At 33.2% G+C, this 24,307-nt stretch overlaps 3 protein-coding genes across 13 annotated transcripts; all 3 read left to right on the top strand.

Annotated features, from left to right (window-relative positions):
* The first annotated feature begins 1,042 nt into the window (after window positions 1-1,042).
* On the top strand, window positions 1,043-3,894 carry LOC141667169 (abscisic acid 8'-hydroxylase 4-like). The gene is made up of 9 exons (XM_074473557.1): window positions 1,043-1,334; window positions 1,443-1,764; window positions 2,020-2,169; window positions 2,289-2,537; window positions 2,690-2,779; window positions 2,869-2,947; window positions 3,139-3,245; window positions 3,342-3,460; window positions 3,612-3,894. Exons 1-9 carry the CDS (start codon window positions 1,135-1,137, stop codon window positions 3,742-3,744), a joined length of 1,449 nt encoding a protein of 482 aa, XP_074329658.1. The 5' UTR covers window positions 1,043-1,134; the 3' UTR covers window positions 3,745-3,894.
* Window positions 3,895-9,127: 5,233 nt separating this feature from the next.
* LOC141668070 (phosphate transporter PHO1 homolog 8-like) lies at window positions 9,128-12,442 on the top strand. Of its 11 annotated transcripts, none has more exons than XR_012552882.1 (9): window positions 9,128-9,394; window positions 9,465-9,591; window positions 10,136-10,306; window positions 10,853-10,957; window positions 11,055-11,099; window positions 11,218-11,249; window positions 11,355-11,449; window positions 11,882-11,954; window positions 12,092-12,442. XR_012552882.1 is itself a non-coding variant. In XM_074474759.1 (8 exons), the coding sequence occupies exons 1-8, from the start codon at window positions 9,309-9,311 to the stop codon at window positions 12,209-12,211; spliced, it is 867 nt and encodes a 288-aa protein (XP_074330860.1). In that variant the 5' UTR covers window positions 9,128-9,308; the 3' UTR covers window positions 12,212-12,442. The 11 variants fall into 11 exon arrangements, 3 of the variants coding, with proteins under 3 accessions (XP_074330860.1, XP_074330861.1, XP_074330862.1); XR_012552883.1 differs by having other exon boundaries at window positions 11,846-11,954; XR_012552879.1 differs by having other exon boundaries at window positions 11,055-11,249; window positions 12,162-12,442.
* Window positions 12,443-14,564: 2,122 nt separating this feature from the next.
* Window positions 14,565-18,873, top strand: LOC141665045 (uncharacterized). The gene is made up of 2 exons (XM_074471025.1): window positions 14,565-15,380; window positions 17,960-18,873. The coding sequence occupies exons 1-2, from the start codon at window positions 14,631-14,633 to the stop codon at window positions 18,572-18,574; spliced, it is 1,365 nt and encodes a 454-aa protein (XP_074327126.1). The 5' UTR covers window positions 14,565-14,630; the 3' UTR covers window positions 18,575-18,873.
* Window positions 18,874-24,307: the final 5,434 nt, after the last annotated feature.

Here is a 24,307-nt window from a genome sequence, read left to right as displayed (position 1 = left end):
TTACACCCTATGCTCAGAGAGGATAATAAACATATGCACAAAAAATCAATATGCCCCCAAATTTTTATATAAAAACTTGCCTAATGGCACTTTAAAGGTCCTTGAGATTTGCAAGGGCATTAATGGATCCTCCCTCCCTCCCAATTGTTATCGTTTATGGGAAAGTGTCTGACACGTATTTAGATAAAGAAAAAGTATAGTTTTATAATTTTAAAAAAAAATTATTTTTCTGAATAAAAATTTAAACATTCTATTTTTATTCAAAAAAGAAAATTTATAAAAAAAATTATAAAATTATATTTTATATTCATCTTAAAATGTGTGTCAGACACTCTCCCGGAAATGATAACAATTGGGATGGACGGATGGAGTATCATAAGGAGACCTAACGTGTATATATTATGCAATTTCTATAAATATTTATTTGAGTTAGAATTTTTGAGATTATTTAATATATGAAATTTTAGGCGCACGTTTTGCTCAAGACCATCCCTAATTATAAATTAAGTAGAAACTTTAAAATCCACCGCAACAAATAAGGCCACCGTGGATCATATATATAATTTGATTGGTTTAAGGTTCGTAACGATAAAAAGAACTTATTAGTTCAATGTTTAATTTTTTTTATATATTTTCTTGCAGTAATTGTTTGATACTTTACTATGATGCGAGTGCTTCTAATTAACCATCTATTTCTACTTCTATATTTGTGATCCATATATAATAAAGTGAAAACATTTATTTGAATGAGAAAAGTCATTGAAATCAAATGTACTTGATTGTAAAGACTCAAGAGAGACATAAGAAGAAAGAATATCTAGAGTTTAAGTTTAAAACAAAAAACACTCTTTCTTTAGCCTATTATTCAACTTAATCAAATGTATCAATCATACAACATAATTTAAAGCAAAATTTGTAACAAATACTTAGGTAACTTTATCTCCTAATAATATACATACATGCTGTCGTTATCCACTCCTGTCCTCGCCCCTCTATATAAATCAACTTCATTTCACACTATACTTTAACTCGAACATTTGCACCACAACAACACTAGAAAGCTCTCTCTCCCTCCCCCTCTCTCTCTCACACACACACGCACACACATTAAGTAACAAAGAAGAGTTCAATTTCATGGAGTTTTTGTGTACCGGTATATACATTACCTTCTTTTTATGTACTCTTCTACTACATCACTTGATAAAAAAGGCGAAAATACAACAAAAGCGTAAGGCTAAGCTTCCTCCCGGTTCAACGGGATTACCATATTTTGGACAGACTCTTCAGTTATACTCTCAAGACCCAAATGTCCTATTTGCAACAAAGCAAAAGAGGTTACAATTGACTCATCACCTATTAAAATGCTGCTGCTTTTTCATGCTTCTGCGCGACTATAATTTTAAGCGCAATATATGTAATTTTTGATCTTCTATAACATGCAGGTATGGAGATGTATTCAAGACTCACATTCTTGGCTGCCCTTGTGTTATGCTGGCAAGTCCCGAGGCAGCTCGGTTTGTATTAGTCACTCATGCGAACTTGTTCAAACCTACATACCCAAAAAGCAAAGAGAAGTTGATCGGCCCTTCCGCACTGTTCTTTCATCAAGGAAAGTATCATACTCACCTAAGGAAGCTTGTTCAGACTTCCTTGACTCCTGAAGCAATCCGAAAATTAATTCCGGATATTCAAGTCGCAGCTATTACCACTTTAGACTCGTGTGTCAAGGCACGAGTCACTAACACCTTTCAAGAGATGAAGAAGGTTTGCGTCACTTGACACTATTCCTCTGAAACATTCCAGTACCCTTTCTTAATTACGACTTAAGCATTTAAACCACATGCATGCATGTTATTAATTTGAGAGGTTTCTCGCATAATCCACACCATGACACTTAATCCATCTTGTCTTAATCCTAGTTATATATCATATGGGGTCTAGTAGATTTAATCAAGTAGAATTGATGGATTCTCCACGTAATTGCTAAATATATTTGATTAATTCAATCTTCATATGCAGTTCTCTTTTGAAGTAGGCATACTCTCTATATTTAGTCAGTTAGACAACACTTACAAGACTGAGTTGGAAAAAAACTACTGCATTGTAAATAAGGGATACAATTCTTTTCCAACAAGCTTGCCCGGAACAGCTTATCAAAAGGCTATTAAGGTAAGTAAGGCTCTAAGATAAAAACAAGATATATAATACTATTTATCTCTGTGTTTAAATTTTTTACCTCGGGATTTTGACCTGACTGTTGCATTTATTTTTCTATTTACTTGCTCAAGGCAAGAGAAAGAATTACTCGAATCCTGAGTACAATTATCAGTGACAGAAAGGGAAAAAAATTGTTACAGAAGGATCTTTTGGGTCATCTACTCGACTTTAAATATGACAATGGACAGACATTAACAGAGGACCAAATCGCAGATAATATCATCGGAGTACTTTTTGCTGCTCAGGACACAACAGCCAGTGTGATAACTTGGATTCTCAAGTACCTCCATGATGACCGCGAACTTCTGCAGGCTGTTAAGGTACACTTTAAATATTCTCTCTGGTTACAGACTCACAGATGGTCACTAGCTATTAACAATTCCGATCTCAACTATTAAACATTAATCTCTAATTAACTGTTTCACTTCTCTACAAATCTTATCTCAATGATTTAATTGCTTGTCATATATAGGATGAACAAAATTCAATATATGAATTGAATAATGGGGGGAAGCTGCCATTGACGTGGTCTCAAACTCGAAATATGCCGATAACACTCGGGGTTGGTACTTGTGATGATCATATATATATATATATAGGGGTTTTCTAGCATTGAGACAATATATTGACTTCATATATACGATTGATCAGGTCATATTAGAGAGCTTGAGGATGGCAAGTATCATATCTTATACCTTTAGGGAGGCAGTGGCTGACGTGGAATATAATGGTAAGAAACTTGAGTTGGAGGGCTCTCCCTTGATCCATCGAGTCAAAGTCAAGTAATTTGCTATCGGAAATTTTTCCGCTATACATGTAGGAAGTTACATTTTTGTAACATATTTAAAAGTTAAAATTTGTTTTTCTGTTGGTCTGTAGTTGTTTAATGTATGTTCTTAATTGAAATTCATACCATAACAGGATACCTTATACCGAAAGGCTGGAAGGTGATGCCGTTGTTCAGGAACATCCACCATAATTCTGAGTTCTTCAGTGATCCTCAAAAGTTCGATTCATCTAGATTTAAGGTCAGACATGCAAAACCTGTAAAATGCATGTATATCATGTCCAGTTCTGCGTGATTCTAAACATACTTCCATGTACATTGTTTCTTCCTGACACAGGTTGCTCCAAAACCCAACACTTACATGCCATTTGGCAATGGAGTGCATGCTTGTCCAGGAAATGAACTTGCGAAACTGGAGATTCTTATTTTGATCCACCATGTGGTTACCAAATATAGGTACGTTGATGTTATGTGGACCGGAATTTAATTAGCTTCAGCTAAGATTTCTGGAATTCTCCAATTAAGATATCTAAAGATGCATGAAACCAGCATGGTCTTAGCGCGACTAATAATTTGACAAATTTTTATGATAACATCTGCATTACAGGTGGGAAGTAGTTGATTCCAACGACTTGATTCAGTATTGCCCATTTCCAGTTCCTCTGCATGGATTGCCTGCTAGATTTCGGAAAGATCAAACACAAAGTGTTGCTATGACAGTACCTTCCAACAGTCCTTAAAATCCATTCTGTATTAAGAGCCTGTGTGCAGTCTCCCTAATTTCTTTTATAAGAATAAAATCATTTCTTATAAAGACCATGATGAATCATTTCTTCTACTATAACTACTTCTAATTGTAGTACATATATTAATTGATTTATCTCATTTGATCAAATAAATAATAGAGGAACAAGCTTTAATTGTGACTTGCATGCCATGTACTGGAGTTTATAAACTAAGTATACTGAAATTTTTGTACTTGATATGAATGTATACACTTCACGTGGAGGGTAGGCATCAACAAGGGATTTTAAGTAAGATGAGAGTAATAATTCATGCACAAAGTACAAGCCTACTGGGTACAAATGGAAATGCCCTTGGCAGGAAGGCACTGCCTGAAGTATACTTGCGCTCTTACCTACGTACACAGTTGGTCCCTGCATGACATAAACTACAGTAACAATTTAACCATTGCTTGGTCATCCTGAGACTATCGTGCTTTTGTCGGTACCCTAATTATGATTCAATCACGACAATAACAGTAATTAACCATCACGTTTCAATTAGTTGAGAGTGAAAGAAGTGACACTCTATCTAATTTGGAAAATGAAAGATGTCGGACTACTTAATTGATGATCAATAGCATTTTCAGATGGCTGATCATCAGATCTAGATGAATAAGTTTTTTTTTCATTCATGATAACTCTTTGCAAGTAACCATGAATATCATTCATAGCAGATAACATCGTGTATTGCCCATCGAAGCAGATTATATACCTCCATAATCATTAAATTGTGTTCAGCAATCACCAACATCAACGATAAAGTTCATCACAGGACCCGGCAATCAAAACTAAGTATCACATTAAGAAATAGCATAGAAAAACTAAGACATTAAACAATATATAAAAGAAAATAAACAAAACCTAGAATAAGTGAGTAATAGATAATAACAGATTAAAAAAGAAAAAAAATAATAAGAAAAGAGATGAGTTGAGCGGCAGACAAGACATTAATGATAATACACACAACAGAGTATCAACTCATTTTGTACAAAATTTTATAAATTACAGGATTGCAATAAAACATCGTGCATCAATCCCGATATGCACATATATAAATTACTATGCCTACACAGGCATTAAAAGGTCCTCAACTAAACTTAATCATACATCAATACTACCAAATTGTCATCGAAAATTGACAAGCGGAACTAGGGTGATGATAGTCATGATAAACAGGACTTGTAAATTAACCACAAACTTGCAAGCTATCACAGCCATATATGTAAGCTTCATCGATTGGTAAATGGCCAAGTCTAGACTCTTCAATGGTTTAAGACCATGATCGGGGTGCAAGTAGTTACATTATGATTTTCGCATTATTTGTGGCGGTTAAGTATGATGTTAAAATATGCCTTACATTATAATAAAATAAGCTAACTACGACGGAAAAAAATGTGCGCCCAACTTACGACGGAAAAAAGTAAAACGTCGTAATTATTTACGACATTCCGTAATAATTTGGCACATGATTTTTGATAATTTCAATTTTTAAAAAATATTATTTCATGATCGAACCATATTAATGTCAATATTTATTTGTTTGGTTGACATTTCAAGAATTTCAGGAAAAAAAAATTTGATAAAATAATTTATACGAAACATTGATTATATCACTAATATATATGTGTATATATATATTGTTATCCATACGGTTGGATTGATGAAAAATATTTTTAAAATAATCGAAACACAAATTCAGAACTAAACAATAGTTAGTTGTACTAGTCGAACTGATACTTGACTGTTAAAATGACAAACCAAATAAATTTATTTTGATATGAAATTTTGGTTATATCACTAATATATATCTATTGACATCCATGCGGTTAAATCGTTGAAAAATATTTTTAAAATAATCGAAACACTAATTTAGGATTAAACACTAGTTATTTGTACTAGTCAAACTGACGCTTGACAGTTAAAATGACAAAAAAATAAAACTATTTTGATATAAAATTTTGGTTACATCACTAATATATATATATATATATATATATTTATTGACATCCATGTTGTTGTATCGTTGAAAAATATTTTTAAAATAATCAAAACACTAATTCAGAATTTAACACTAGTTAGATGTACTAGTCAAAGTCAAACTAATGTTTGACTATTAAAATGGAAAATCAAATAAAATTATTTTGATATGAAATTTTGGTTATATCACTAATATATATATCTATTGACATCTATATGGTTGGATCGTTGAAAAATATTTTTAAAATAATCGAAACACTAATTTAGGATTCAACACTAGTTAGCTGTACTAGTTAAATATTTTTAAAACGTCGTAATTATTTATGACGAAATCCAAAACCGTCGTAAGTTTAGTATTTTATTAATAAAATTATGCACGACACGATTAAACAAAAATGAAAATTATTTGAAGTTGCGACGATTTAAACATTTCGTCGTAAGTTAAATTTTTTTATTAAAATTTTAACTTGAAATTGAATAAAAAATATTTTATCTAAATTTACAATGAAATATTTTCGACGGAAAAATGAGATCGTCAAATTTACGATGGAAATTAAAATTCGTCGTAAGTTATCAAAGAGGGCAATTTAACATTTTCCCCAATTTTTTGGCGGGAAAATAAAAATCATTTGAAATTGCGACGATTTGAACATTCCGTCGTAAGTTAAATATTTTTATTAAAATTTTAACTTGAAATTAAATTAAAAAAAATATTTCATCTAAATTTACGACGAAATATTTGTGACAGAAAATATTGGAACATCCAATTTACGACGGAAATTAAAATTCGTCGTAAGTTATCAAAGAGGGAAATTTAACTTTTCCCCAAAATTTTGGGGATAAACTTGACTTTTCTCAAATTTTTTGCAGGTAATAATTTATGAAGAATTCCGTCATAAATTAGCACATGATTTTTGATAATTTCAATTTTTAAAAAATATTATTTCATGATCCAACCATATTAATGTCAACATTTATTTGTTTGTTTGACATTTTAAGAATTTCAGAAAAAAAAATATTTTGATAAAATAATTTAATACGAAACGTTGATTATATCAATAATATATATATATATATATTGTCATCCATACGGTTGGATCGATGAAAGATATTTTTAAAATAATCAAAACACAAATTCTGAACTAAACAATAGTTAGTTGTACTAGTCGAACTGATGTTTGACTGTTAAAATGACAAACCAAATAAATTTATTTTGATAAGAAATTTTGGTTATATCACTAATATATATCTATTGACAGCCTTGTGGTTGGATCGTTGAAAAATATTTATAAAATAATCGGAACACCAATTTAGGATTGAACACTAGTTATTTGTACTAGTCAAACTAACGCTTGACAGTTAAAATGACAAACAAAATAAAACTATTTTCATATAAAATTTTGGTTACATCACTAATATACATATATATATATATATACATTCATACGGTTGGATCGTTTAAAAATATTTTTAAAATAATCAAAACACCAATTCAGGATTAAACACTAGTTAGATGTACGAGTCAAACTCATGTTTGTCTGGTAAAATGTCAAACCAAATAAAGCTATTTTGATATGAAATTTTGGTTGTATCACCAATATATATATATATATATATATATATATTGACATCTATATGGTTGGATCGTTGAAAAATATTTTTAAAATAATCGAAACACTAATTTAGGATTCAACACTAGTTAGCTGTACCAGTTAAACTGATGCTTGACTGTTAAAATGGCATACCAAATAAAATTATTTTAATACGAAATTTTGGTTATATCACTAATATATATATATATCTATTGAAATTCATACGGTTGGATCATTGAAAAATAGTTTTAAAATAATCAAAACACCAATTCAGGATTAAACACTAGTTAGTTGTACTAGTCAAACTACTGCTAAAATGGCAAACCAAATAAAATTAATTTGACATAAAATTTTAGTTTTATCACTAATATATATATCTATTGACATCCATACGGTTGGATCATTAAAAAATAATTTTAAAATAATCGAAACACCAATTCAGGATTAAACACTAGTTAGCTGTACTAGTCAAACTAATGCTTGACTGTTAAAATAACATACCATATAAATTTATTTTGATGAAATTTTGGTTATATCACTAATATATGTATCTATTGACATCCATACGGTTGGATCATTGAAAAATATTTTTAAAATAATCGAAACACCATTTCAGGATTAAACACTAATTAGTTGTACTAGTCAAAACTGATGCTTGACTGTTAAAATGACAAACCAAATAAAATTATTTTGATATGAAATTTTGGTTATATCACTAATATATATATTTATTGACATCCATATGGTTGGATCGTTGAAAAATATTTTCAAAAATAATCGAAACATCAATTCAGGATTAAACACTAGTTAGCTGTACTAGTCAAACTGATGCTTGATTGTTAAATGGCAACCCAAAAAATATTTTTTGATATAAATTTTTGGTTATATCACTATAATATATCTATTGACATCCATATGGTTAGATCGTTGAAAAATATTTAAAAATATTTAAACACCAGATTAGAATTAAACACTAGTTAGATGTACTAGTTAAACTAATGTTAAGATATATCAACTTTAGTCATGTGAAAAACTTATAATAAAATTTAAATTTATCTTGAACGACAGAAATTGAATGGTCTAGTAAAAGTAGTGTTACGTGAAACAAGTTTCATTCCTGATTAACAAGATAATTTTTTTAATTATTTTTCAACAATTCAACCGTACGAATATTAAGATATTTTTATTTTAGTCAAGTGAAAAAATTGTAAAAAAATTGAATTAATCTTGATTTACGGGGATAAAAAATCTAGTAAAAGTTCAACTGCTCGAAAGGATGTACATTCCCGAATTACAAGATAAATTTTTTAAATGATTTTTTTCGATAATTCAAACGTACATGTATTAAGATATATTGATTTTAGTCATGTTCGTTAAGACATTGAATTATAACAATGTCAGTAATATATCGATAAATTATAATCAGTTACAAGCTTGCTAACAATGTATTTATCAAAATTGTAACGATATTAATTTATAACCCTATTAACAAGAAATATCTAGTAAATGTACAACTCTCTCAACTGAAGACAAATTTTTCTACTATATAATTATATCGGATGCTAAAATAGATTGATTATTAATCACTTGAAAGTATCAAATGTTTTTCAAATTTATCTTACGTGACTTTATAATGATATTTATTATAAATATTATTATAATGATATTTAGTTATAAAATATAGGAAATAAATAATTTTAATAAATATATAATTTAATTGTTATTAAAAGTTTATTGAATTTTTGTAAATTAGATCGGTTGCAAATTTCTAATCCCTGTTCACTTCCTTCATCCAATTGGTTTCCCCCCATTTATTCCCCCTTTCAATTTCACTTCCCTCTTGAATAAAACAAAAAACCTAATTGGCCGCCTGTTCCTCGTCTCTCCTTAACCTCTGCTTCCTTCCCTCTCATAAAAATTAACTAATCAGTCTCTTAGGTTTTCCTATTAATGTCACTAGTGATTATCTCGACTATTCTCTTTGGAGAAGTGTTCAAGGTGTTGCTGCTCAAGTTAGCCGTGTCCTTACTACTCAGGTATTTTTATTTAATATGGCCTCGAAACCCACATTTTCGATTGGTTTTCTTTAGTTTTGATTTTAAATAGGCTTTGCTATATGTTGTTGGGTTGGGTAAAGGGGCTATTCGAAGAAGTTGGGGAGGATAATTTCTTCCTCTTTGGGGCAACTGCGGATGAGGTCCCACCACTACGTCAAGAAAGAGAAGATGGACTGGTAGGATTTTCAGCCTTTCTGCTCTTTAATAAACAAACTTTTTTATGTCAAAGTTCAAAAAATATTTAAATTAACAAAGAGATGAAGTCATGAAGACATGTTCTCTTCAGTATTAGGTCTATTGGATCCATGGTCCCGTGTCAAAAGGACTTTCTTTTGGTTTACTAACTTTGCCGGAAGGAATTAATATCAACATATCACGTTTATGTTGCAATTAAAAAGGTTGGTTATTATTGCTCATGTTTTCTCAAAACGGAGTAATCACGAGGTTCCAGAGAATTAGGTTCGTATTATTTGCATTGACTAGGTCAAATATCAATCAATGACAACCATCTACAAAGGGATTATATGATTCACAATTAAATAATAGTGGGCTAGATCAGTGATTATTGAGTTGCCTATGTGTTGTAAAAATTATCACGTTATCTTTTGTTGTAATCTTCTAATTCTGCACCATTTTGGGCTCCTCGTCAACCATGGCTCACGTTATCTTTTGTTGTAATCTGTTTTAACTAAAGTTGGGTATCTTAGTAAAATATTTTAGTCAGAATACGGGCGCCATTTCGATGTCAATCCTAAGGGCGGGAGCCTATTTGCAGCCCTCTTAGAAAATGCTACGTTTGGATTAGAGATTCTGATTCCAGCTTTCCCCCATCTGTTTGTTCCTATCGGTGCTGCTGCTGGAGCTAGACGATCTGCAGCTGCCCTAATCCAGGTAAAGATGATAATTTCCTGCCAAATTGTTCACAGCATACCTCAAATGGACTTTATTTGTTTTGGGCTCAAATTATCGTTTTAGGTTAGTAAATTTTCAACCTTTTTCTTTTACAAACTGCAAGATTTTTTAAAGGTTTCTAAGAGGTGATTAGAGTAATGCCTGTATGTATATTGATGGACTCATTTGTATATAGAATATTAGAAATATGCATAGTACAAAGACCAAAAACAGAAGAAACAAATTTATGTCAAAACTCGGAGAGCTACTATGGTCCCTGGTCATCAAAATCTGCAGAACCTTAGTGCAATTTTCTGTAGAAAGTTGATTAAATTTGTCCGGAAGGTGAGTGATTGCAATTAGCACCAGCAGAGAAGTCGAAATTGACTTAGGGAAATAATTTGCATAATATTTAGCTTTTTGTAGTTTTAGTAATTGTAAGTTCATTAAACTAATCATTCCTTTTCTTTTAAATTCAGACTTGTGATCATTTCTTCATAATATTTAGCATTTTGTAATTTGCTTTATTTGTTGATTTTCCTGCAGCTGATATTTGTGATAATTATCTGCCCATTCAATATCATATATCGCTCCAGCTGCTACTTCTTCCTCACATGTGGAATTCACACTTTCTTTTCTCTTCTGTACAAGGCATGCCCAGAGAAAAAAATAATTTATACTATACGTGTGTGTATGTTGTTGGAGTCAGCCCCTTTGAATATTGGTCTTCATAATTTATGCAATGCAGGTTGTGCTTCCGGATTTTTTCGTGGCAGATCAGTTTACAAGCCAGGTTCAATCTTTCAGAAACATTGCGTTTTACATCTATTACTACAGTTCTGGAGGCTACAAACTTAGAGAACACAAATGCAATAAAAATACTAATTTTGTGGTCTTTGCTTACATTTTAGCACCGCTTCCGTTTTGGTGGCGCATGCTTCAGGTGCAAATATGTTCTTAAGTATTGAAGTTTAATGATATAAAAGTATTTACAAGTAAATCAAAAAATATTGATTGATTTTTTTCGTTACATCTTTTGTGTTTGTAGTGTGTGAGGCGATTCCTGGAAGAAAAAGATGCTCTTTTAGGATGGAACTCATTAAAATATTTTGCAATAGTTGTATCATTTGCTACAAGAACAAGGTAATTGAGTGAATGGAAAAAGTAGGCTAGCAGAATAAGGTTTCTAAAATTTTTGACTATTTTTAAAATATATTAAGATTTTTTCATATTGTTCTATAATTTTATGTTTTATAAGTTACATGGCTTTTTTCAAACTGGTTGTGAAGAAATGTAGAGAGCAACATTGATAGAGTGGTTAAATAGAACATTTTCTGATGTCAACTTGCCACTACATTCTTCTGATGACGATTTGAAAGCGATTGTGCTTAATGGTAGTGTTCCATGTTGCATACTGAATAAACTAAGACCTGGTTCAGTTAGTGATGTAGTTGGATATTTCACTTTACCTCTATGCATGTTTTGATCTCATACTTGGGGTTCTAATGGTTCTTTTCCTACTCTGTATTTTGTTATTAGTTAGGAGTCCTCAACATACTTTAAAATTGAGTGCAGAAAGTATTGAAAAGTTTCTTGTTGCTATGGACCAGATGGAGTTGCCTAGTTTTCAAGTTCATGATTTCAAAAGGTAAAATTATCTGCATGAGTATCTTCCGAGTAATATCATTGAGATGTAGTGTCATAAAATTATTTGGTTTCTGTGATCTGCATTATATTAACTTGGTATTATTGCTTATATTACAAATTTAAATATGATGACTATAGGCTAATGTCAATGTGCTAAAGCAAATGGTACGTAAGATGATTTTGAACTCCTGTTGCAAACAATTGATAGGATGGAGCTTGGAGCACTTCAGAAAACAGGAGCAACTTAGACAAAGTTAATTAGGCTGCCTCCAGGAGAACTTAATTTCTGTATTAAACACCGAAAGGTTAATTATAGAAGTTGCGGTTAAGAGAATATTTATGTAAATTAGGGTATTTTTAAGTTTTGATATTTATAATTATGGATGGTTGCTTGTTATAAGATTCAAATTATAATTTGGTGTTGAATTGGGATACAATTCTATTTAGATTGAATTTGGTGATTGAACCGGTTTAGAATTTAGTTTTTAAGGTGAAATGGCTGGAACCAGAAAAGCAGCACAATAATGCAGGCTTTTAGAGAATAAAACTTATGACGGAAATTCTGGATTATTTTAAGACGTATTGTTTATCATTTTTAATTATTTATTAAAGGGTGGGTCCCAAAGGATTTAAACTAACGATATTTTCCGTCGTAAGTTATAAACTTACGACGGAATATTCTGTCGTAAGTTGATTTAATATTTTATTGAGAATGTGGGCCCCGACTTCCTAACTTCCGACACAATTTTATTTTGTGAAGAAAAATTGAATTTACTACTCCAGCAAAAACGATGAATTTTTTCCGTCGTAAATGCCTCAATTACGACGATTTCAGTTCAAAAAAATCGTCGTTAATGACTCGATTTCTTGTAGTGTTAAATCAGTATATGCTCCAAACGCTGGTATTTTGGGAGTCTCGCGGCTCGGTCAGACAGTCTTGAAGAAAATGCACACTCAACAATTCTATTGTGCCTTGCAGATCATATTATTACTATATTATTACTGAAATCGCAGAGGCGGGGGAGGATACCACGCCAGGTTTATAATTGAAGCTTGAAAGTCCCTACATGACAGTTTTTAACAAATAAGTTGCTTATGAAGCAACGTCTGTTTAGTCTGTGAATGCCAGAAGATATGCCTCTTCGAGATCACTTAGATCAGTTAAACACAATTTTATTAGAATTGCGTAATATTGATGTTAAAGTTGAAGGTAATGATGTTGTTATAATTATGTTATTTCTTTATCATTATCATATTTAATGAGAATTTTGTGCAATCGTTTATTATTGGTAAAGATACTATTTCTATAGAGGAGGTTAGATCTTGTCTTCATTCTAGAGAGCTGCACCATAAGGCTAAGGCGACTATTATAGATGCAGATAATCAAGTCGTTGGGTTGGTAACCAGCGGGAGTACATGACACGAAAAGTCGTGGAAAAATAAATCCAGGAAACCAGCTCCTAAGGAAAATATTGCTCTAGTTGTTGCTAATCCACACATCACTTTGATGTGTGAATTCTTGACTCTGGAACTTCTTACCATATATATATACGCATAGGGAGTGATTCACAACCTACGTGCAAGTAGATAGTGGAAAAATTTCTATGGCTAACAGTGTTATTTGTGAGACGATTGGAATAGGCTCGAGTAAAGTCCGGACACATGATGGTAATTTCTGTACATTGAATGATGTTAGGCATATCCCACTGATGACGAAAAATCTCATATCTCTGAGTATGTTAGACAACAATGGTTTCAGTTTTAAAGGTGAAGGTGGATTTATACATGTCTGTAAGGGTTCTAATGTGATTCCGAAAGGGGTTAAACATGATAACTTTTATTTTCTTCACGAATCTACGTTAACATGTTTTGTTGCTGTTGTGTCCTCTGAGATTGAAAAGAAAATCATGACCAGGTTGTGGTACATGAGTCATTAACATTATATCAGTTCAAGACTTCAAGCGTAATTTTTAACTAATTTATGTAATTAAATAAATATTTTCAAAGATAGCTAATTATTCGAATATTTTTGAATGAATGTTATAAAGTTTACATATAATTAAGTTAAAATAAAAAATTAATATATACAATAATTTGAAGGACTCGGTAATTATTTTTGGGTATAAGTATTACTCCCCCGTCCTTTACAATTATGAGAAAGTGTATAATACGTACTATAAGGTGTATATAAAGTATTGTTTTATAATATTTTTTTACAATTTTTTTTTTGAATAATAATTTAAATTTTAAATTTTATTAAAAATAAAATTATAAAAATAAGTTACATTAAATTTTTTATACACCTTAGAATAAATGAAAAACGTAAATAATTGAAGAGGGGAGACTGTTTGTGTGACAACAGGAATCTCTGCTCACTTCACATGTAACGACAAGGATTATGACAGCTCATTATTGTACTGAACACGTGTACTCAAGTTTTCTGAATAAATAGTACAATTACCCCACATGACCACCAATCTCACACGTGATAACTACAACAGAGTCTATTTTTGACGTCCCGTGTTTCAGTGTTTGAAGGGTGTTATCCAGCTGGGTAGACACGTAAGATACATAACATGACCATCCTATATAAATTATAAAAACATCATGGGTTACAAACTTACAACAGTATCCAAGACATATCTACTTTACATGCAACTATCTGTCTCTCTTCAACATGCAAAACAGAATTTATATAACACCCATAAGTCATCCGTCGGCTGCCACCTGTAACAACCCGCCACCGCAGCAGCTCAGTTCGGAGGAAGAAGCATTCATAATGGTTAGCGCGCTTAAAAATGTCATCACTGGTGACATAGCAATGGATATGTTACCTGAATTCGGATTCATTCAGCTGCCAACTTTACTTTACACGGAGACATGCAAGTATTGCAACATCAGTGGATGCTTAGGTTGCGAATTTTTCGAGATTGAAGTAGGCGAGGAAGATAGAAATAATTATAAAAGCAAGAATAAGGGTACGAATGTTAATGCAGTGATGATGAAGAAGAAGAAAAAGAATAACTACAGAGGGGTAAGACAAAGGCCGTGGGGAAAATGGGCAGCAGAGATTCGAGATCCAAGGAAAGCGGCTCGTGTATGGCTAGGGACATTTGAGACTGCAGAGGCGGCTGCGCGTGCGTATGATAAAGCTGCCATTGAGTTTAGGGGGTCAAGGGCAAAGCTTAATTTTAGTTTTGCTGATTACAATTCTACATCTCAAATAAAACAACAAGAAATTTCGCAGCTCAACGAAGAGAAAAGGAAGGGTATAACAAGTGAAACGGGAATGGGGAATAATAAAGAAAACGAGTATTGGGGAACATCTGGAGATGATGAATTTCAAAAATGGATGACAATGATGATGATTTTGGATAACAACGATCATGTCTGTGACTCAGCAAGTAGAATTAATACATGCAATGTTTGATCATCTATGTATAACAAGCAGACGCAAGGAAGAAACAATTGCTTAATTAGCCAGTAGTTTAATGATCATTAAGGCTAGGTAATACTATTAACTTTATTAGAAAGTATTTAATTTAGTCTTTTAGCTGTATTCTTTCGAATTGAATAGAAAAACAATTCTAAGATTCTTTGATGTCGACATTTTTTAATTTTGAGGATGTGTCTTGTGAAGAAAGACTATGTACAGCACAGGTACCGACCATTATCTTCTTGCTTATATAAAAGTCAAAATTTTCATTATGAATTAATATATTCTGAATCTATGAAATTGTAAGTAACTAATCGACTAAATAAAATTGTAACGGTCTGCATAATAACTACGTCTTTCACGCATTTCAAAAAAGTAATATCTATTACATATTTATAAGAGGAGTATTATATTAAATTATTTTTTAAAAAAAAGGATCAGGAAGTGATACACATTGAATTACGATGTATCATACGGCCCGTTTGAGATTTTTAAAAAAATATAATTTATAATTTATAGTTGAAAAGTGCCGTATAAGTGATATGAACATCCTAACTTATACTTTACGTAGGTGTTTGTATAATTTTTTAGTGAAGTATTTATAAATTGATAAAGTTTTTGATAAATCATTAGTAATTTTTTTGAAATAAAATTAAAATATAAATTATTAATTACATGAATCAATAATTTAAACATATGAATATAAAATAAAAATAAAATAGCAATAACAACATCGAAATAAAATTATGTAATATAATGAAAGTGTGGCAAGTGTTTTAAATTCTTAATTCTTAATACAAAATAATGTAAAACAACAATTATTTTTTTTAAAAGCTAACAAAGAGTAATTAAATAAAAAAATGAAGATTCTAAAAATAAAGACAACTGATGTAAAAAAAAAATTATGATAACCGAAACAAGTTACAAGTAAAATGAAGAAAGAAAGTTAGACATGATGTACTTTCTTCTTTTCTCATTTGAGGATAGCTAGGAAAGCTGAAGAAAAATGAAGAAGATGCCAAACAGTCATGAACAGTAGAAACTGAATTCTATCCCCATATAAGTCCGGTTTAAGAGTTCCCAACCTTGTTACAGATTTCGAAAATCGGAACTATTCGGTTGATGTACCGATTTACGATTTATTGGACGATTTTTAAAAAATCGGATGATTAATAGGCGATTTATCGGAAATTAGTCAAATCGGACAAATATTTTTAACCGATTTTTGATCGATAAATCGGCGATTTTTGAAAAATCGGCCAATATCTATAACAAAGGTTCCCAAACAGCCATATAGTCTAATGCGCCTTTTGCTCATGGTATAAGATACATTACCCATATTACGGTTGGGTACCAGGTTTAATTCATTTTTTCAACTTGGTCAGTATCCCGGGCATGTATATTTTGTATATTTGACTAAAGATTTTTTTGTGATGTACTTATGAGCATATAATAAATATAAATTTTTATAATTTTAATTTATTTTGATTGTTCAATACTTTTTAATAATGATGAATTTCTATATTCACAATAACTACATCAATCAAATACTCCAAATTTATAAATTTTATTGCTTAACATGTGCCCATTTGCACACGCTAAACAAACTCCTTTAACTAATAACCCAAGTTCAATTTTGAGGATAAGTGTCGTTTACAGATTTATGTGTTATGTATGTATGTAATAAATTAAAGTATTACGTATGTAGCTTTAAAAGTTAATATGCATTTGAAGTAGTATTAAATGATAGATATTTTTGGCCACCCATCATGAGAACTGATCATATTTTGGTTACAAAAGTGTTAAAAATGTGGTAATTTTGTCATTATTTTCAAAATACATATTGATTTTTAAAAATTCACATATATTAAAAAAAGTAAATATTAATATGAAAAGTGGTATCTATTACATTATCAAATGATATAAAACGTGCAATATGGCTTATCTTAGAGATATAAATTATAAATAAGTGTGAAATAAATTTAATTTTAAAAATATAATTTTGATTAAAAATTATAGGTACAATTAATTTAAAACATTTTTTTTCCTAAAGTGTACATATATATTTTGAAAAAAAGGAGTAAAAAGGAGTGTCATTTTGGGGGCGTTCAATTTTTTTAACATATAGTTTTTTGTTAAATAATATCTTTTGTTGAATGTAAAATAATATCATAGTCGGTGGAGAAATATAATTTTAATAAAATATTTGAATTTTAGGAATTTGGACAAAAACATGTTCAACTCGCAAACTGTACGAGAAAACGGAATCTTCTACTCACTATACAAGCAACGACAAAATAGCGCGAAGTATCATTCCAGCTGTCTCCACAATCACTCACAGCCCCGCTCTTCTTAGTGTGAAATCAACAAAGACCCTGACAGGTCACTCCCTTTGACCCTACACGTGCACCTCCTTTCATTAAAATACTAGTTCCCCCTGAAAACTTGGTTCGGTCAATTTTTTGTTATCCCCGTGTTTAAACTGTGTTATCCAGCTGGACAGCCACGTAAGTTCCTCACATATAAATATTATAGTACTTCTCAAAATATCCCAAATCATAATTTCCTAGCTACTGTCTATCTTCGACATGCAAAACAGAACAAACGAAACACCTACAAGTCATCCAGCCGCTGCCATCGCTAACAACCAGGCATCATCATCGTTTTCGACACCGCGCCGGCTCAGTCCAGATGAAGAAGCATTCGTCATGGTTAGCGCGCTTAGAAATATCATAACTGGTCACACATCAGTGGACATGGCACAAAATTTTGGATTCATTCCAGCAGCTTCTACCACCACCACCTCCTCCACGTCATTTTTGCCCGAGAATGAGACGTGTAAGTTTTGTAACATTAGCGGCTGCTTAGGTTGCGATTTTTTCGGGATTGAAGAATGTGTGGATGATAGTAAAAATAACAACAAGGGTAAGAATGTTAATGCGGTGGTTATGAAGAAGAAGAAAAAGAATAATTACAGAGGGGTGAGACAAAGGCCGTGGGGAAAATGGGCTGCGGAGATTCGAGACCCGAGGAAGGCGACGCGTGTGTGGCTAGGGACGTTTGAGACAGCAGAAGGGGCTGCCCGTGCTTATGATAAAGCTGCCATCGAGTTCAGAGGGGCAAGAGCAAAGCTTAATTTTCCTTTTGCTGATTACAAGTCTTCGTCTCAACAAAACAAGAATTAGTAGAGAAATCGGACACCAAGAAGAAGAGAAAAGGAAGGAAGTAAATTTAAGAAGAAATGGAATGGAACAGGGAGTGGGGAAGAACAAAGAAAACGAGTACTGGGCAATGCCGGGAGATGATGAATTTGACTGAGAAATGGATTTGATTCAACTGCTAGAAGTTAGAAATGGATTTGCTTACTTTTCCATCATTTTGTTCCGTCGTTTATTTTTTGTAGTACGGTAATGCGAGGTTAGAAATTTGCAGTGACAATATTATGACATGTTTAATAATAGCACAAGCTGCAAGTTAAAATTCAGGAGTTCAATGTCGCGTTTCTGAAAATAGATATTTGATTCAATCCCCCACCATGTTACTAAACTGTTTTACTTAAAGGCAGCATCAAAAAGTATCTTTTTGACCCCATCTACTTGGATATACAATATTTATGTTGGACGAATATTCTTGTTGGTAGAATACAATATGTGCTTTGCCTGAGTATAACTATATTTTAAAAATTACCATCTTAAAGTTTGTTATGTCCGCTTTCGCTTATGGGTCATAAACAAGTCCCTATGGATACATTAAATAGCTGGGCTCACATATTAGAGCTAGAATTGTGAATTTATATGTGAGTTGGGCCAGCACATGCAAGCAGAGCTCCCACATGTGAGTTGGGCTCCCGCATGTGAGCTGTGTTCTCCCATATGAGCTGGGCTCGCGACGTGCGAGCTAGGCTCATGTGCCCATATGTGAGCTGAGCTCATGTGCCCATATGCGATCTGGGCCCATGAGCCCACATCTTGTGGAAATAAAGGAAATATCTTATTTATTTAGAGAAAAGGGGGTGCGGGCCGAGGAAACCAGGTCGACCCGCGTTTGAGTACTTTGTGTGTAACATGGAAAGTGACTCATAGATGACTGAGTTGCTCCTAAATTTCGGGGCTTACACGGGGTATTCCTGCAATCACGGGAAGAAATGCAGAGATACTGCGAGATTCTAGGAATTGTGTGGAGCCGGTCGAAATTTACGTGACTAATTGGCTGAAGGCCTGACTTTATCATGGGTTTGGGCTGCACGGGTCGAAAAACCTTAACCCTAACCTATGTGACTTGTTCCCCAGGAATTACGTGAGGCTTGATCCCTATAAATAGGGTACGTAGGCACTTGTATGAGACATGAGTCGACACTTGATAAAGAATAACACAAACCTATTATTTCTTGAGGAGTCAACATACAAGCTCAGCCACCACCATACATAACCTTCTTCCGCCCCATAACACCATATTTGATCTTTATTTCGGCCAATAACCTCCAAAACACTGTTATACGAAATTCTCCCTATAATATTTGGCGCTAGAAGAAGGGCTAGTTCATCTTAAGGAGAAAAGATGAACAAAGAGAGCAAATCAGTGGTGACACCGGGAAGCGGGGCCAAGAAAAAGGACCAAAACGGGGTCGAGCACACGGCCCGGTGAATCAAGCACCACCGCCACCGACCGCGCCCGTGGATAGGCAGGCGGTCATGACACTACGTCATAAATGGCCTATAGCAACAACAAGAAAATGTTACAATAAGCCCAAAAAAATGTTACCACAGCCAACTAAAGCCCTAAGCTAACAAAAAAATTAAGTTGCTTTTTTTCGAGTCAGCTTTGGCCTCTAAGGTAACATCTCTTCTGCCCTGGTGTAACATTGACATTTGTGTTACAATAGTAGTAAGGTAACATCAAACTATATATCACATTATGTATGTTACCTTTGCACTTAAATTTCCAAAAAAATGGGCCCCACTGGTGGGTCCCATTTGTGGGGCCCCATTTTTTTGCAAATTCTAAGTGCAAAGGTAATATATATAATGTGATACTATAGACATACTTTGATGTTACCTTTAATGACTATTGTAACAGTAATGGTTTGTATTATACCATTTTGTTTGTAACATTTAAGTACCTAATGTAACATATTTTTCAAAAAAAAAATTGACAGGAATGGTTTGTAAATTGAACATGCCTTAAAACCTATTTTTCATCCAAGTCAACAAAATAAACAATTCAAACTAAACTCCAAATCAGTTTTCACAAACCCCCACCAAATACTACAGTTTTCACACAATTCACCATCAACTCCACATACTCCAAAGAACGGGTACTTAGTCTAGGACGATAAATAAATATCTGAAATCTAGTACGATAACACTTTGTACTAGTACACAAAATAAGATATGTAAAAAGATACACATCTGGAATCTAAAGGGCAGTGCCTCTGATAATTGGTGTGAGGTAATTGTCATCATCACTGGTTATACAGAAATCTTGATGATTGATTGTGATGCCTAGATTTGCGTCGGCTATTTTTTTAAGTAACCAGGCATGTTCTCCTGGACCTTTTTGTTGACTCGCATATCCACTTCTTCTTGTACCTTCTTGGTCATCGACACCTCAACTTCACTCACCAAAGTCTGCTTTATCTTTCCTGCCAACTCTTGCACATAAGTGTTTTTCGAACCAGCAATACTGGAGTAACCTTTTGCAGCATCAGGACCTCTTCCATGGAGCCAAGATGGCCCATGTTTTTTCCATCAGAAAGTAGTTTCTCATTGGGATCTTCGCTTGTAGTGATTTTTTCTACATACCAGAAAAATAAACGAACACTTGGTCACACAATAATTTAAATGCTTCACTAAATAATTTCAAAATAACCGAACAATTTAAACCAATTCAATTCATAATTAGTAATCATTAAATCAACAATGCATGCAGGTACATAAATAAATCTACTAAACACCAAACAAATCACAAAACACAACTAACCATCTTGCGACATTAACGGATATTCCGAAGCACTAAGATTAATGATTGATGTTCCTTCTCAGTAGCATCCTCAGTTCCTTGCTTCTGTGATGTAACAGTATTGGCTCGTGAATGTGTTGTTGGTCGACGTCCAATAAGCACCTTGGTTTTCTCAGTTTTCCCTCTCTGAAACATAAATTATTTTAGACACAACGTTTATATATATATATATATATAATAACTCAATTTAATGTCATGTCATTTATGACGTACCTTTTCAGTTCTTGATCCACCATCCTTGCTAGCAGTCTTCCTTTGAGTTCCCGATCCATCATCTTTACTAGCAACCTCAATATCCACAGCTGGATCATATTCCTCATCGCTCCCCTCTTGCACATGCTTCTTTTTTTTGGATTTATCTTTCAAGAATGAGTTTCTCACTTCAGAAGAGAGTGTAGGAAAATTGAGGGCAAAAAAGACTTCATTGTTCCTCTTTACTGTGACAGCTCTCTGTTTTTCATACTCCGTTAGAGGAGGTGGAGGGGGTAGATTATGCAACTTCACATAAAGTCATGTTAATATAGGTATTACTGAATTACTAGATTAATATAGGTAATACTGAATTACTGCAATTTCGGATTAGCTAATTACTAGATTAATTATATGCTGACGTCCGATTCATTTTCTCCCATACGCTCATCTTTATGAGGATACTGTAAACTCAACTTTGTCCTAACACTTGGAGGAGTTTCACAAACATCACCATCAGTGATTTCCCGCACTCTAGAAAGCCGTGGTGACTTTCGAGTACCCTCTAGGGGGAAGTTCTTTGAGTTTCTCTTCCCAGCCTTATCAACTTGGTTTGCCTTCTTGTTCATCTTCTGTTGTTGTAGTTGATGAGTGGTTACAAACTGCCACTTGACTTGCTTTTTAGCTATAAAGACATGAAAAAAATAATTACGAGTTTGAATAAAATCTAACACATATATTATACATGTATGAGAGAGTTTTATGTCTTATTATATTGGAATATATTCATCATTTATTATGCATAACACCAATTTATTCTGATGCCCCAGTTTATGTACAATTAAGGTATATTTCTGAAATGAAAATAATATATTACCTGCTAATATATCCTTTCTTGGCCGTATTATTACAAAGGGCTGCATATGCTCCATTAGTTCGATATCGCTATCAACGACATTGTCAAGATAAAAATCAACATTTTCACCGTCTATAGCTCCTGCAGTCAATGAACACAAGTCCGCATCATTGGCCACCAACTGCCACCCCCTTGCTTATCACCTTTTCTCACATAAATCCCTCCAATTTCTGAATATTCAAGGATCCATCAATACAGGGTAGGAAAACCTATCTACTTCGACATCCTTTATAACCAGTTCGTTACCACCGACATATCGTGTAGGCTGAAACTCACCCTGATGGTACAAACTGAGATTTATGTATGCAATCCTATAAAAAATTGAGAAAGTATAATTAGATACATGAAAGCATTAAAATAATTTGAGAATGGCACGTATTCTTGATTGTAAGCTTATTGAGTTCTCGATAGTCGATACACAGTCTCATGCTTCCGTCTTTCTTCTTAACAAATAGTACCGGTGCACCCCATGGGGATACACTGGGTCTAATCACTCCTTTCTCTAACAGTTCCTTCAATTGGTTTTTTAACTCTTTCATTTCGATGGGCGCCATTCTATATGGGGCCTTGGATTCTGGTTCTGTTCCAGATGCTAAATTGATTGCAAACTCAATTTCCCTGTCTGGAGGAAGTCCTGATAACTCATCGGGAAACACGTCTGGGAACTCATTGACTACTGGAATGTCTTCAAGCTTTGTTGGCTCCTGACTTCTATCAATTATATACATAATAAAATGCTCGCATCCCTGTTGTAGCAGTTTCTTAGCTTGAATCATCGTTAAAAACTTCTTCGCTTGCTTCTGGCCCTTAAACGTTACCATTTTCTCATCTGGCGTCTTTACAATTACCTTCTTATTACGACATTCTATCTGAGATCGTGCTTAGATAACTAATCCATTCCTAAAATAATGTCAAACTTTCCTAACTTAAATGGTATCAAATCCACACAAAACTTATTACCAGAAATTTCAATCTCACAGTTCACACATACTTGATTAACAGATACACGTTCTTGATTGGATAATTCCACAGTCATTATTCCATTTAAACACTCAATCGGAAAATTTAGCTTATTAACAAAATCCTGAGAAATAAGCGATCGAGTTGCTCCCGAATCTATTAACACTTTGGCACATAAAAATTTCACATTAAGCGTACCTGCCATGACATCACTATCCTGGATAACGTCCTTCACAGACATGTCAAAAAATCCGGCCTTTGGGGTCTCATTCATTACTGGAGTGGATCCCATGATTCTCAATACATTGCTGACTGGGACGGGTATCTTGCAATCCCTGGCTACGTGTCATGGCTTTCCGCACTTAAAGCATGTAAATCCAATTGCTGGAACCTTAACTGCTGGATTCCGGGTAGGTTGATCCTTGTTCACCGGCTCTCTAACTGGCTGGTTACAGCACTCCCTTGAATAGTGCCCCTTCTGATTACACTTAAAACAAACTACATTCAACTTATTACAAACTCCTCCATGTTTCTTCCCACACACCTGGCAATCTGGAAAAGTTAGCCTTAGCTGATTTGGTTGGTTCATATTGGCTGGACGGTTGCCTTGACCTCCGTCTCTTGTATTTTATTTCTTGAAATTAAAACTTCTCCCTGACTGAAACATGCCTTATTCTGATCAAAATTTGGAAACTTCCCTGCTTGGGGCTGATCTTCAGTTCCTTCAAACTTTTCTTATTCTCCTTTTCTTTTCGTGACATATCGCTCTCCGTTTCTGGAATCATGGCCTTCTGTACAACTCCTGCATAGGTATCCAATTCAAATATGGCTACCT

The sequence above is a fragment of the Apium graveolens genome, chromosome 6 (genome assembly GCF_009905375.1).
Source record: "Apium graveolens cultivar Ventura chromosome 6, ASM990537v1, whole genome shotgun sequence".
Classification (NCBI taxonomy): domain Eukaryota; kingdom Viridiplantae; phylum Streptophyta; class Magnoliopsida; order Apiales; family Apiaceae; genus Apium; species Apium graveolens.
This window is presented reverse-complemented; position numbering and strand designations above follow the sequence as displayed.

Excerpts from the sequence above, each read along its gene's own strand:
- LOC141667169 (XM_074473557.1), top strand. The coding sequence starts at position 1,135 with ATGGAGTTTTTGTGTACCGGTATATACATTACCTTCTTTTTATGTACT. Across the intron at positions 2,170-2,288 it reads CTTATCAAAAGGCTATTAAG|GCAAGAGAAAGAATTACTCG; the intron begins GTAAGTAAGGCT and ends TACTTGCTCAAG. Across the intron at positions 2,948-3,138 it reads GGCTGACGTGGAATATAATG|GATACCTTATACCGAAAGGC; the intron begins GTAAGAAACTTG and ends ATACCATAACAG.
- LOC141665045 (XM_074471025.1), top strand. The coding sequence starts at position 14,631 with ATGCAAAACAGAATTTATATAACACCCATAAGTCATCCGTCGGCTGCC. Across the intron at positions 15,381-17,959 it reads GAATTAATACATGCAATGTT|CTACTGTCTATCTTCGACAT; the intron begins TGATCATCTATG and ends ATAATTTCCTAG.
- LOC141668070 (XM_074474759.1), top strand. The coding sequence starts at position 9,309 with ATGTCACTAGTGATTATCTCGACTATTCTCTTTGGAGAAGTGTTCAAG. Across the intron at positions 11,250-11,354 it reads TTTGGTGGCGCATGCTTCAG|TGTGTGAGGCGATTCCTGGA; the intron begins GTGCAAATATGT and ends TTGTGTTTGTAG. Across the intron at positions 11,450-11,916 it reads TCATTTGCTACAAGAACAAG|ATGGAGTTGCCTAGTTTTCA; the intron begins GTAATTGAGTGA and ends GCTATGGACCAG.